At 34.8% G+C, this 13,091-nt stretch overlaps 1 protein-coding gene across 1 annotated transcript in view; it reads left to right on the forward strand.

Annotated features, from left to right (window-relative positions):
- LOC101489954 (E3 ubiquitin-protein ligase KEG) overlaps positions 1 to 10,099 on the forward strand; it is a 20,005-nt gene extending 9,906 nt beyond the window's left edge. Inside the window, 7 exon segments of the mRNA XM_012715231.3 lie at positions 1,296 to 1,420; positions 1,620 to 1,724; positions 1,833 to 2,066; positions 6,933 to 7,266; positions 7,349 to 7,537; positions 7,757 to 8,062; positions 8,481 to 10,099. Coding sequence (XP_012570685.1) covers positions 1,296 to 1,420; positions 1,620 to 1,724; positions 1,833 to 2,066; positions 6,933 to 7,266; positions 7,349 to 7,537; positions 7,757 to 8,062; positions 8,481 to 9,695 — 2,508 coding nt within the window. The 3' untranslated portion in view covers positions 9,696 to 10,099.
- The last annotated feature ends 2,992 nt before the right edge of the window (positions 10,100 to 13,091 follow it).

Consider the following 13,091-nt stretch of genomic DNA (forward strand, 5'->3'; position numbering starts at 1 on the left):
TTTGAAGTTGGGTTAGGTTGGGTTGAAATTCTAACATGGTATCAGCCTCTATCTTAGATTTGTTATTAAACCACCCATATTTATCCAAACTCTAGATGTCATGTTACGGGCTTGAGGAAGTGTGTTATGATTCCATATCAACAAGAGATATGGTGTAAAAGTAGTTCTTATTAGGCTTAGTCAGTTCTCACCCCCTGAGCTAGCTTTTGAGTTGTGTTAGGCCTAGCCTGAATTCTGAATTCTAGTAATTAATGATGTTAAAATTTCGATTTGGTAACTCTAATAAAGATTGTTTGTTAGCCTTTGCTCATGATTTTTTTTATTCTGCTGATTTATCTTACATTGTTGTTTCTATTTAATTTAATAGATCTTCATTATATGACTTGTTGATTTCTGAGTTCAGTATCTGATGTAGCCACTCGAGTAATTTAATTTTAATCTTGGATAAATTTCTGTTGAAGGTTGGGTTAAAAAAAAAAATTAAACCTTCAAAAAGGTGTTTGGAAGTTGGATACCAAATCTAAGGAACATGGGTCATATTAAAGTTCAACAAGTATGCTGGAGAAGACATAGAATGAATGTTGAAATAAATTTTTTAAGTTTATATAATTGAATTCTAGAATGAATTGTATCTTTTGATATATTTGGGGTTATGTGCTTGATGCCATGATATTGAAATTTATACAGTTGTTTGATTTGTTGTGCTCTTTATATTATCTGTATTTGAACTTCTTGCACTGTTTATTTTTAATAAATTTTTAACTTAAACAAAAAAAAACTTCTTGCACTGACATTTGTGCATGATCCAAGATAATTGTTATCAACTTATTTCTAGACTGAATTTTGTTCACTGACATTTGTGCATGATCCAAGAAGTTTTGTGGAATATATTGGAAGTTAACATATTCGCTATCCCTTGGAATGAATGTTGAAATAAATTTTTTAAGTTTATATAATTGAATTCTAGAATGAATTGTATCTATTGATATATTTGGGGTTATGTGCTTGATGCCATGATATTGAAATTTATACATTTGTTTGATTTGTTGTGCTCTTTATATTATCTGTATTTGAACTTCTTGCACCGTTTATTTTTAATAAATTTTTAACTTAAAAAAAACTTCTTGCACTGACATTTGTGCATGATCCAAGATAATTGTTATCAACTTATTTCTAGACTGAATTTTGTTCACTTAGTTGGAATATATTGGAAATTAACATATTTGCTATCCCTTGGAAGGAAGCTTCATCTTTTCATCCTTATCAGCTATGGTTCAAATGTAATTTTTGTGCAGGATGATGATGGTGATAATGCTTTCCATATAGCAGCAGAGACAGCAAAAATGATACGTGAAAATTTGGACTGGCTTATTGTTATGCTAATGAATCCCGATGCTGATATTGAAGTCAGAAACCACAGGTAAAGTCACAAGCTCGCAGCTGAAGACACTATTTTCGTCAAATTTCAATTATTTTGAAGTTTTCTTAATCATCTGAATAATTAATCTCAAAACAAACATAGAATCCGTGTTCAACTTTTAATTGTTAGTCCACATCAACATATTAAACACATTAAATTCCAAATCATTACTGTGACTGATAGGTTTGTTTTGTTATAGTGGCAAGACACTACGGGACATCTTAGAGGCTTTACCCCGAGAATGGATATCCGAAGATCTGATGGAGGCACTCATGAATAGAGGAGTTCATTTATCTTCGACAATGTGTGTGGAAGACATCATTTTCTGGATTATTTTCACTAGATATAATATTTGTTGTCTATTCATATGCAACAAATATGCATTAAAATTTGTTTGCTTGTTACTATATAGATTTGAAGTGGGAGATTGGGTGAAGTTTAAAAGAACTGTCACAACTCCAACATACGGGTGGCAAGGTGCTAGAGCAAAGAGTGTTGGCTTTGTGCATAGTGTTCCAGACAGAGATAATCTCATCGTTTCATTTTGTTCGGGGGACGTTCATGTTCTGACAAATGAAGTTGTAAAAGTCGTTCCATTGGACAGGGGCCAACATGTACAACTGAAAGAAGATGTAAAAGAGCCTAGGTATGGTTTTTCATTACTGCAATACTCAATTGTGTATGCAATGTAATGGCATTTTTATGTTATATGTCTGTGGTGGGGGGTTTCTTTTATCTTCATTGAACGCATACAGATTGCAGAGATTCTGTTATGTGGAGGAGTTTATGTTCCTCTTAATAACAATTCTTTTGGTTTATCATGTATTTTTTTCTTATGAGAAAAACATTAGAAGAAAAATTAAAAACAAAGGAAAAGATATACAGAGAAAACAAAATAAGAGGGAGAAGAGAACATAACCCAATAGAGCACCCGTATCTATCTCAATGCCTGTTAAAGTTATAGGGTTTAGGTGAGGAAGGAAAAAAGTTGAGAATAAAGGAAGGAATATAAGACATTTGATTGGTATGGTGCAAGAAAAAAGAAAATCCCCTGACCTCTATATATGCAAAAAAAGGTTAAGTACTAGATTCCTGATCTTAATATGTGTTGAAAATATATTTATATTTATTACATATCATGTAAATAGGGATAATGTCTCCTATATTTATTTTTGTATTTATTGCCTTGAGCCTATATAAAACAGACTCCGTTGTGTAGTTCAGACACACGGTTTCACCATACGTCTCTCATTTTCTCTTATTCAACATGGTATCTAGAGCCTATTAAGAGAGACAACCCTATACCGTGATTACCTCAGGACCCACTGTCCATCGGTGAGATTTTTTTTTTCCCGATAGACTGTGTCCCAATTCCGGTTTACCTTTTCTTTGTCGTTTTTCGTTCATTTTTTCAGCAAATCAGTCAACTGTTCATCGCACGACACTGTTCATCGCGTCGACACTGTTCACCGCACATAGTACGTTTCATAAAAAAAAAAACCTCTTCCGCCATTGTTTCGCTGCTGGTTTTAGGTAATTTCTTATTGATTATGGCTACTTATGATGATTTTCTTCGGTGGGTATAGTATTGTTAGAACTCGAGTTCCGTTGTTTCGGCTGCACAAAGTGTTAATTCACTTGTTTGCATCTCACCTTCTCCTATCCCATGGATTCTCGATTTTGGTGCATCTGATCACATTACTGGTAATAAGACTCTTTTCTCCTCTCTCACAACATCTGGTTATTTACTTAGGATAGTCTCAGCCAATGGTTCCCAAACATAGTCTCAAGGGATTGACACTGTCCAAATCCTCCCTACTCTATTAGTTACATCTGTCATTTATGTGTCTGGATGTCCATTTAATTTAATTTCTATCAGTCAATTGACTCGTTCTGATGATTGTTTTGTCACATTTACTAATTGCAATGTTACTTTGCAAGATCGAATATCAGGACGACAAATTGGTGTCGGATGTGAGTCTAATGGCCTTTATTATCGCTCAAACCAATCAACAGCATGCCCTACAACATATTCTCCTCTTACTATACATGCTCAGTTAGGTCATCCGAGTCTTCCCAAACTTCAACAATTAGTACCCAATCGAACCAAATTATCTAGCTTAAATTGTGAGTCGTGTCAGATAGGGAAATACACTTGTAGTCGTTTACCTGATCGAGCTAATAAACGAGCTTCCTCCTTGTTTGCTTTAGTTCACTCAGATGTTTGGCGCCCCTCTCGTACTATTTCCACTCTTGACTCTAGATATTTTGTTACCTTTATTGATAATTTTTCCCGTTGTACGTGGTTATTTTTTATGAAAATAGGTCTGAATTATTTTCTATTTTTGAACAATTTTATAAGGAAATTAAAACTCAATTTGGTGTATCCATTCGCACTTTGCGCAATGATAATGCCCGTGAATGTTTGTCCCATCAATTTCAAAATTTTATGACCTCTAACGACATTCTTCATCAAACATCTTGTGCTCATACACCTCAACAAAATGGAGTAGCCGAACACAAAAATCGGCACCTTATTGAAACCACTTGTACTCTCCTTCTTCATGGTAATGTACCATCTCGCTTTTGGGGGGATGCTGTTCTAACGGCGTGCTATCTTATAAATCGCATGCCTTCGTTTGCTCTTGATAACAAAGTCTCTCACTCGATCCTCTTCCCAGGTACCCCTCTTCACTCACTTTCTCTTCGGGTCTTCGGATCTACATGTTTTGTCCACAATCTCACTCCAGGCCTTGATAAACTTTCAGCTCGATCACTAAAATGTGTCTTTCTTGGTTATTATCGGTCCCAAAAAGGATATCGTTGTTATTCTCCTAATCTTAGACGATATCTCATATCGGCTGATGTCACATTTTTTGAGTCTATTACATACTATGAGTTGCTTCCTGCTTCTTTGTCTGCAACTATTCCTCTGGACCTACCATAATCTATTTCACCTTCTCTTTTACCACTAGAGCCTATTACGTATGCCCCACCTGAGACACCTCAGGTGGCCCCTCCCATTGTCCCACTTGAGATTCCTCTTGTTGATCCTCCAACTATACAACCTCTTCAGACATACCGTTGTCGTCAACCATTGGTTGTACATGTCCCTACACTCGTTCTTGATACCGAGGTCATTCCAGACGCTCCTTCACCGCCACCTCATTCTTTATTGGATCCGACCCTTGATATTCCTATTGCTATTCGTAAAGGTATACGTCCTACTCGTAATTCATCCCCTCATTACATTGGTTTGAGTTACCATCGTCTTTCTCCTTTGCATTATACTTGTTTGTCTTCTGTTTCTATTCCTAAATCTCCAGGTGAAGCTTTATCTCACCCAGAGTGGAGACAAGCAATGATTGACGAGATGTGTGCACTTCAGAGTAGTGGTACATGGGAATTGGTTCCTTTACCGCCTGGAAAGTCTTTAGTAGGATGTCGTTGGCTTTATACGGTGAAAGTTGGTCTTGATGGTAAGATTGATCCTTTGAAAGATCGTTTGGTGGCAAAAGGGTACACTCAAATTTTTGGCCTCGATTACAGTGATACTTTCTCCCCTGTGGCTAAGATGGCCTCTGTTAGACTACTCCTCTCTATTGCAGCCATCAGACATTGGTCTCTACACCAACTTGACATTAAAAATGATTTTTTGCATGGTGACCTTGAAGAAAAAGTGTATATGGAGGAACCACTTGGGTTTGTTGCTCAGGGGAAGTCCTCTACCATGGTTTGTTGACTTCAGAGGTCTCTCTATGGTCTTAAACAGTCTCCTCGAGCTTGGTTTGGTAGATATAGCACAACAGTGCAACAATTTGGCATGATTCGAAGTGAAGCTGATCATTCTCTTTTCTATCGCCACTCAACCTAAGGGTGCATTTACTTGATTGTATATGTAGATGATATTGTCATAAATGGGCATACTCCGGTTGAAACAACATTTATCTCATCAGTTTCAAACTAAAGATCTTGGCAAGCTCCGTTACTTCTTGGGTATTGAGGTAGCCCAATCTAAGGACGACTTAGTAATTTCACAAAGAAAATATGCCATGGATATTCTTGAAGAGACATGTTTATTGAGGGTTAAGCCGGTTGACACTCCTATGGATCCAAATGTCAAACTTCTACCTAATCATGGGGAGCCACTTTCAGATTCAGGGAGATACAGAAGATTGGCTGGTAAATTAAACTATCTCACGGTCACCCGTCAAGACATTTCTTTTGCAGTCAGTGTGGTAAGCCAATTCTTAAACTCTCCTTGTCAAGACATTTCTTTTGCAGTTAGTGTGGTAAGCCAATTCTTAAACTCTCCTTGTCAAGAACACTGAGATGCTGTGATACGAATCTTGAAATACATTAAAGGTGCTCCAGGAAAAGGTCTAATTTATGAAAACAGAGGACATACTCAGATAGTTTGTTATTCAGATGCCGATTGGGCAAACTCATCCATTGATAGGCGATCTACTTCTGGGTATTGTGTATTTGTTGGAGGAAACTTAATATCTTGGAAAAGTAAGAAACAAAGTGTAGTTGAAAGATCTAGCGCTGAAGCTGAATACAAGGCTATGGTATTAGTGACCGTGAGCTCATTTGGTTGAAACAGTTACTCAAAGAGCTTCAATTTGAAGGGACAACACAAATGACATTAATATGTGATAATCAAGCAGCATTGCACATTGCCTCTAATCTGGTTTTTCATGAGAGGACCAAACATATTGAGATAGATTGTCACTTTGTAAGGGAGAAGATCGAATCAGGCGATATCACCACTAGCTTTGTTAATTCCAATGATCAATTGACAGATGTATTCACTAAGTCCCTGAGAGGTCCTCGAATCAGTTATATATGTAACAAGCTTGATGCATATGATTTATATACTCCAGCTTGAGGGGGAGTATTGAAAATATATTTATATTTGTTACATATCATGTAAATAGGGGTGATATCTCCCATATTTATTTTTGTATTTATTGCCTTGAGCCTATATAAAACAGACTCTGTTGTGTAGTTTAGACACACGGTTTCACCATATGTCTCTCATTTTCTCTTATTCAACAATATGATTCATAGCAAGTTGAGAATCACTGGCAATATGATTCACCACAAGTATGAATATCATAATATCATTTGGGTAAGGTCATCATCAACTTAATCATCTACAGGACTAAATGGTGAAACAATCATTAGCATTGAAGTTGGATTTGGGATTGACTCTTCCAAAATGGAATGTACTTTATAGTTTGTTATAGATGGGCATGTATCATATCAAAATCTCAACACATGCTTACATTTTAAAAGACAAGCGACATTTTATTTTAGTGTTTCAGTGACTAGAATACATCATAGATTCATAGCCAATAGGAATTTAAGGCAGACTCTGAAAATTAAGAAGGAAATGATTATATCAGGCAAACTTGTGCCTTTACTGTTAAATTCTGTTAATTGGGCCTTGTGCATGCCATGCTTTCAACCATTTGCCTTTGATTCTGATGACTATTGTCTCTTTTAGGTTTGGTTGGCGTGGGCAGTCACGTGACAGCATTGGGACAGTTTTATGTGTTGACGATGATGGAATCCTCCGTGTTGGGTTTCCTGGAGCATCCAGAGGATGGAAAGCTGACCCAGCAGAGATGGAGCGGGTTGAGGAGTTCAAGGTTGGAGATTGGGTTCGTATTCGTCCAACCCTTACATCTGCAAAACATGGATTAGGATCTGTGACACCAGGAAGCATTGGCATTGTATATTGTATCCGACCTGACAGTAGTCTGTTAATTGAATTGAGCTATCTTCCAAATCCATGGCATTGTGAACCAGAGGAGGTTGAGCATGTTCCTCCTTTTAGGGTAAGAAGAATATAAGCTTATTTTAATTCTGACTAACTATTTAAGTTCTGTTTTTGTCACGTGACTTGTATTTGTCTTACAGATTGGTGATAGGGTGTGTGTGAAGCGATCAGTCGCAGAACCTAGATATGCTTGGGGTGGTGAGACACATCATAGTGTTGGAAAAATAAGTGAGATTGAGAATGATGGTCTCTTAATAATAGAAATACCAAATCGACCCATACCATGGCAAGCTGATCCATCAGATATGGAGAAGGTGGAAGATTTTAAGGTGACAATTCTTTTGGTTGATGTTGACCATTTGCTTCTATTTTAAGTTTAATACCTTATATTTAATGTGTAATGTGTAATGCTTTATTAGTGTCGTGTTGTATTTAAATTGTTAATTAATATATTTCAATTGTTAATACCTTATATTTAATGTGTAATGTGTAATGCTTTATTAGTGTCGTGTTGTATTTAAATTGTTAATTAATATATTTGAAAGCAGGTTGGAGATTGGGTCAGAGTGAAAGCTTCAGTATCTTCTCCAAAATATGGTTGGGAAGATATTACAAGGAACAGTATTGGGGTAATTCATAGCTTGGAAGAAGATGGTGATATGGGTGTTGCCTTTTGCTTCAGAAGTAAACCTTTTTCTTGCTCAGTCACTGATGTGGAGAAAGTTCCTGCTTTAGAGGTGGGACAAGAAATTCATGTGATGCAATCTGTTTCTCAGCCACGACTTGGGTGGTCAAATGAAACTCCGGCTACTGTTGGAAAAATAGTGAGAATTGACATGGATGGTGCTCTCAATGTAAGCTTAGTTCTTTGCTATATTCTAATTTTTGCATGAAACCAAACCAATAATTTTCAAACTAATTATAACATATCAAGTGTCTTTCATAACTACAACTAAATAGGACCTAAACAATGATAGCCAAGATTGGTATTAAAGCTTATAAACGAAGCCTATATAATAGCATTTATCTGGGGGGATTTTGCCACTTTATATGGCTATAATCAAAGTTTTGTAAATAGTTTAGCTTTGTTGGGACTCCTAGCTATCTATGTTTTTTTGTAAGAAATTGAGAAAATTATTATACTAAAACACTGACCATTTCCACTGTCGGATTTGCTCAAGCATTGTATGAAACATTTCATTGACAATGTTAATATGTATTTCATCTTGAGGTTACAACAGTCAATAAGTGATTTAAATGTTTTGTTTGTAGGTGAGGGTCGCTGGTAGGCAGAGCTTGTGGAAAGTTTCTCCTGGAGATGCAGAACGACTTCCGGGATTTGAGGTTGGGGATTGGGTACGCTCTAAACCAAGCCTGGGAACTAGACCGAGTTATGACTGGAATAGTGTTGGGAGAGAGAGTTTAGCTGTTGTGCATAGTGTACAGGATTCTGGCTATTTGGAGTTGGCTTGTTGTTTCCGTAAAGGGAAGTGGATCACTCATTATACAGATGTTGAAAAGGTTCATAGCTTTAAAGTTGGGCAGTATGTTAGGTTCCGATCTGGTTTGGTTGAACCCAGGTGGGGTTGGAGAGGAGCTCAGCCTGAATCTCAAGGTATTATAACCAGTATTCATGCAGATGGAGAAGTCAGGGTCTCATTCTTTGGTTTGCCGGGGCTGTGGAAAGGCGATCCTTCAGATCTGCAGACAGAAAAAATATTTGAAGTGGGAGAATGGGTGAGATTGAAAGAAAACACAAATAATTGGAAATCAATTGGGCCAGGTAGTGTTGGTGTCGTTCAAGGAATAGGGTATGAAGGAGATGAAATTGACAGAAGCACTTTTGTTGGCTTTTGTGGGGAGCAAGAAAAATGGGTAGGACCTAGTTCCCATCTTGAAAGAGTTGACAAACTATTCGTGGGACAGAAGGTTAGAGTTAAACATTATGTAAAACAACCTAGATTTGGATGGTCAGGGCACACCCATGCTAGTATTGGGACTATACAAGCAATTGATGCTGATGGAAAGCTTCGAATATACACTCCAGCGGGTTCGAAAACATGGATGTTGGACCCATCAGAAGTGGAGGTGGTAGAAGAGAAGGAGCTCTGTATTGGAGACTGGGTAAAGGTTAGAGCATCAATTTCAACTCCAACCCACCATTGGGGGGAAGTGAGTCATTCAAGCATTGGGGTTGTACATCGGATGGAAGACGATAATTTATGGGTGGCATTCTGTTTTGTGGAGAGGTTATGGCTTTGTAAAGCATTGGAAATGGAACGGGTCAGGCCATTCAAAGTGGGTGACAAAGTAAGGATCAGAGATGGACTGGTATCGCCACGGTGGGGATGGGGGATGGAGACACATGCCAGCAAAGGACAGGTGGTAGGGGTAGATGCAAATGGCAAACTAAGAATAAGGTTCCGATGGAGGGAAGGTAGGCCTTGGATAGGAGACCCTGCTGATCTTGCCCTTGATGAGAACTGAGGTGCAATTTTATAGGTATATGGAATCTTGTATCATCATAACTTGATTTTTCTCATTCAAATATTTGGCCTATTGCTTTTTTGGGCCTGATCTCGTGCAAGCAATCAAAAGCTTTATGCAACCTACTACCAAGGTTGGAATGCATCTTGACCAGATTTGTTGACGTTAATGAACAGAGTGAAAGGATTGAAGTTATGGAGAAAGGAAAGATTGAGTTGCTGGCTGAGATATAGAGATTTAAGGCGAATTATTGGCAGTTGGCCCATTTATATTCATTATTACTCACATATATAAGTTTGTAGTTCCAGATTTTGAGGTGTATATTTATATATGTTTATTTAATATTATATTATTGTAAAAAATTGTACTCAGCGGCCAACTTATATGCATTTTTTATTCACTCATTATGCATAATTCATGAATTGAATTGATTCTATTATATGGCATATAGCATTTGCATTATACCAATTGAAAATTGAAAAAACAATAACAAAAATACTCAGACATGGTTGTGAGCTCTTGGGCCTCGTAGTCCAACACTACAGTTCAATGGGTCACGGCTTAGGGACAACACAGGAAAGTTGGCTTTTTTACCCCTTCAATTAATCCTGTACCCCTCATTTAAAAATTTTATTTTTAAATGTTCAAACTACCCTTGATAAAACGGTAAAAATTTAAAAGAATTTTTTTTACTGGAAATTTCATTATGAATGAAATTTCCGGTAGTTATAAATGAATACCGAAAATTATATTATTAAAATTTTATATATTTTTTAAATATTTTTATTATTATTTTTTAATTATATTAACAATATTTTATTAATTTTTTTATTAGATCGGAATAAAAATAGGAGAGAGTTGTTAAGAAAATAAGTTGTTATTTTATAAAATATTCCTAAAAATAGGAGTGAGTTGTTAAGAAAATATGTTGTTATTTTATAGGCAAAATATTAGGGACACGTTTTGTTTGTGGCACATTTAGTCAACCATTTAATTTTAGGATGAATATTTGTGGCAAAATATTAGGGACACGTTTTGTTTGTGGCAAAATTTTAGGATGTATTTTAATAATATAATTTACTTTACTTTATTATTATTATTATTATTATTATTATTATTATTATTATTATTAATATAATTTATTTTATTAATTAATTTATAAATAATATTCGGTATTCATTTATAACTACCGGAAATTTCATTCATTCTGAAATTTCCGGTAAAAAAATTTCTTTTAAATTTTTACAGTTTTATCAAGGGTAGTTTGGACATTTAAAAATAAATTTTTTAAATGAGGAGTATAGGATTAATTGAGGGGTACAAAAGCCAACTTTCACAACACAGTTGTATTTGGACAAGTTTGTACTCCCACAATTAATCTTATACACCCTAAAATTGTTAAAAACCTAAAATTGTCTTAAAAAATTTTATTGACAGAATGGTAAAAAAAATTATTTTAAAATTTCACCCCCTCAACCAAATTTTCGGTATATAAAATAATCCATTAAAATTCGGTACACAAATATTCACTACTGAAAATTTTGTATTTTAAATTTCCGGTTGTACAATTATATTACCGAAAATTTTGCCACCAAATTTTCGGTAAAGTATTTAAAATACCGGAAATTTGTTCCATGAAATTTTCGGTAGTTATATTTATGTTATTGGAAATTAGAAAATTCAAGTAGTTACATTTTTCTTATCGGAAATTTCAAATTTTTTAAATATCCTGAAGTTACATTTATCTTACTGGAAATTTCAATCTTTTAAAATATCTTGTAGTTTTTATTTAATTGGAAAAATAAAAAATTCGATATGTAATTTATTTAATTTTTATTTTTTTATTTTAAAATAGGGATGAAAAAACACAACGGATTTTTTTTATAATAATAACAATAGTAATAATAAAAACAATAATAATAGAGTAAATTATATTAATAATATAAATTAAATTAAATTGAACAAAAAAAATACATTAAATTAAAGAATAAAATACCACAGATTGAAAAAAAAACATTAAATTCAAATTTTATTATTATTAATTTTTATTTATTAGACCGAAAAGAAAAAAAAAAGGAGAAAGTTATTATAATATAACAAGTCATTTCTTTTTGCAAATCTATTTAACCTCATTTTTTTCTTCAATTTAATGTATTTTATTTTATTTTAATAATAGAATTTTTTAATTATTTTCTCCACTTTAATGAATTTTGGCAAAACTGAGGAGAAATAAAATGGATGAACTACTTTCACGATTCAGCTAAAATAGAGGGACCAAAACTGCAATTAAGCCTAATTTGTATTATTTAATTTATTTGTAGAGTTGAGTCTGCTCATTGGAGATTGAAAAACATGCTACAAACTAGTTTTGGTGATTTATGTAAAAGTTGAGATGTTGTGAATATGATGTTGAAGAACCAAATATGTATCATTCAATCTTCTTTTCAGAAAACCATCATGGATGTTGAGCACATGTATAATTCACCATTTTTTCGAAGTCTACATCACTGTGTATCAAGGAAATGTTTTTTAAAAATTGACAAACAGTTGCAGAGGGTGAAGATTGTAGGAACTGACAAAACAAAATGCGGTTGGTCAATCAGAACAACTCATGGATTACCATGTGCTTGTGAGTTGACAAAGTTGCAGATATCTGATAATGTTATCCCTTTAGATAGCATTCATGTTTTTTTGGAGAAATTTAAGCATTGAGCATGAATTGAAGGATGAATAATCTTTATTAGAATATGACTTTTCAGAAGAGGTGGAAGCAATGAAAGCGTACATGAAGAAACAAGATATTGTTGGTCAAAGGATATTCAGGGTAAATGTGCGTGAACTTGTATTTCTACATACAACATCAATACTTGCACCACTTGAGAAGGTGAGAACCAAGGGAGCTAGTAAAAGGAAAAAAGATTTTGATACTCCTCGTGATCCTTCATATTGGGAGTATGTTGATGCCTCTCAACAATCTGCAAAGCAACCATCTCAACGTTATAGAAATCAATCAGCACAATGTTCTGCAAGGCAAACATCTCAACGTTCTGCAAATCAATGAGCACAATGTTCTTCAAGACAATCATATAACATACATTTTCCTAGTTTTATACATCAATATATTAAGGAGATAATAGATGTTGTGTCTGATGGAAATTGTGGGTTTCGCGCAATTGCAACATTGTTAAGTTGGACTGAAGAATCTTGGCTTTTACATCGAACACAATTGGATAAAGAGATCCATCTACATTAGGACCTTTATGCCAATGTGTTCGATGACAGTATTGAATCAGTGCAGAACTCGTTGAAAATTTCAGGATTGGGTGGTCAAGGAAAAAATAAGTGGATGACTATACCAAACTTGGGTTACGTGATAGCAACACTATATAATGTCAT

This window comes from Cicer arietinum, chromosome 5 (assembly GCF_000331145.2).
Source record: "Cicer arietinum cultivar CDC Frontier isolate Library 1 chromosome 5, Cicar.CDCFrontier_v2.0, whole genome shotgun sequence".
Classification (NCBI taxonomy): Eukaryota; Viridiplantae; Streptophyta; class Magnoliopsida; order Fabales; family Fabaceae; genus Cicer; species Cicer arietinum.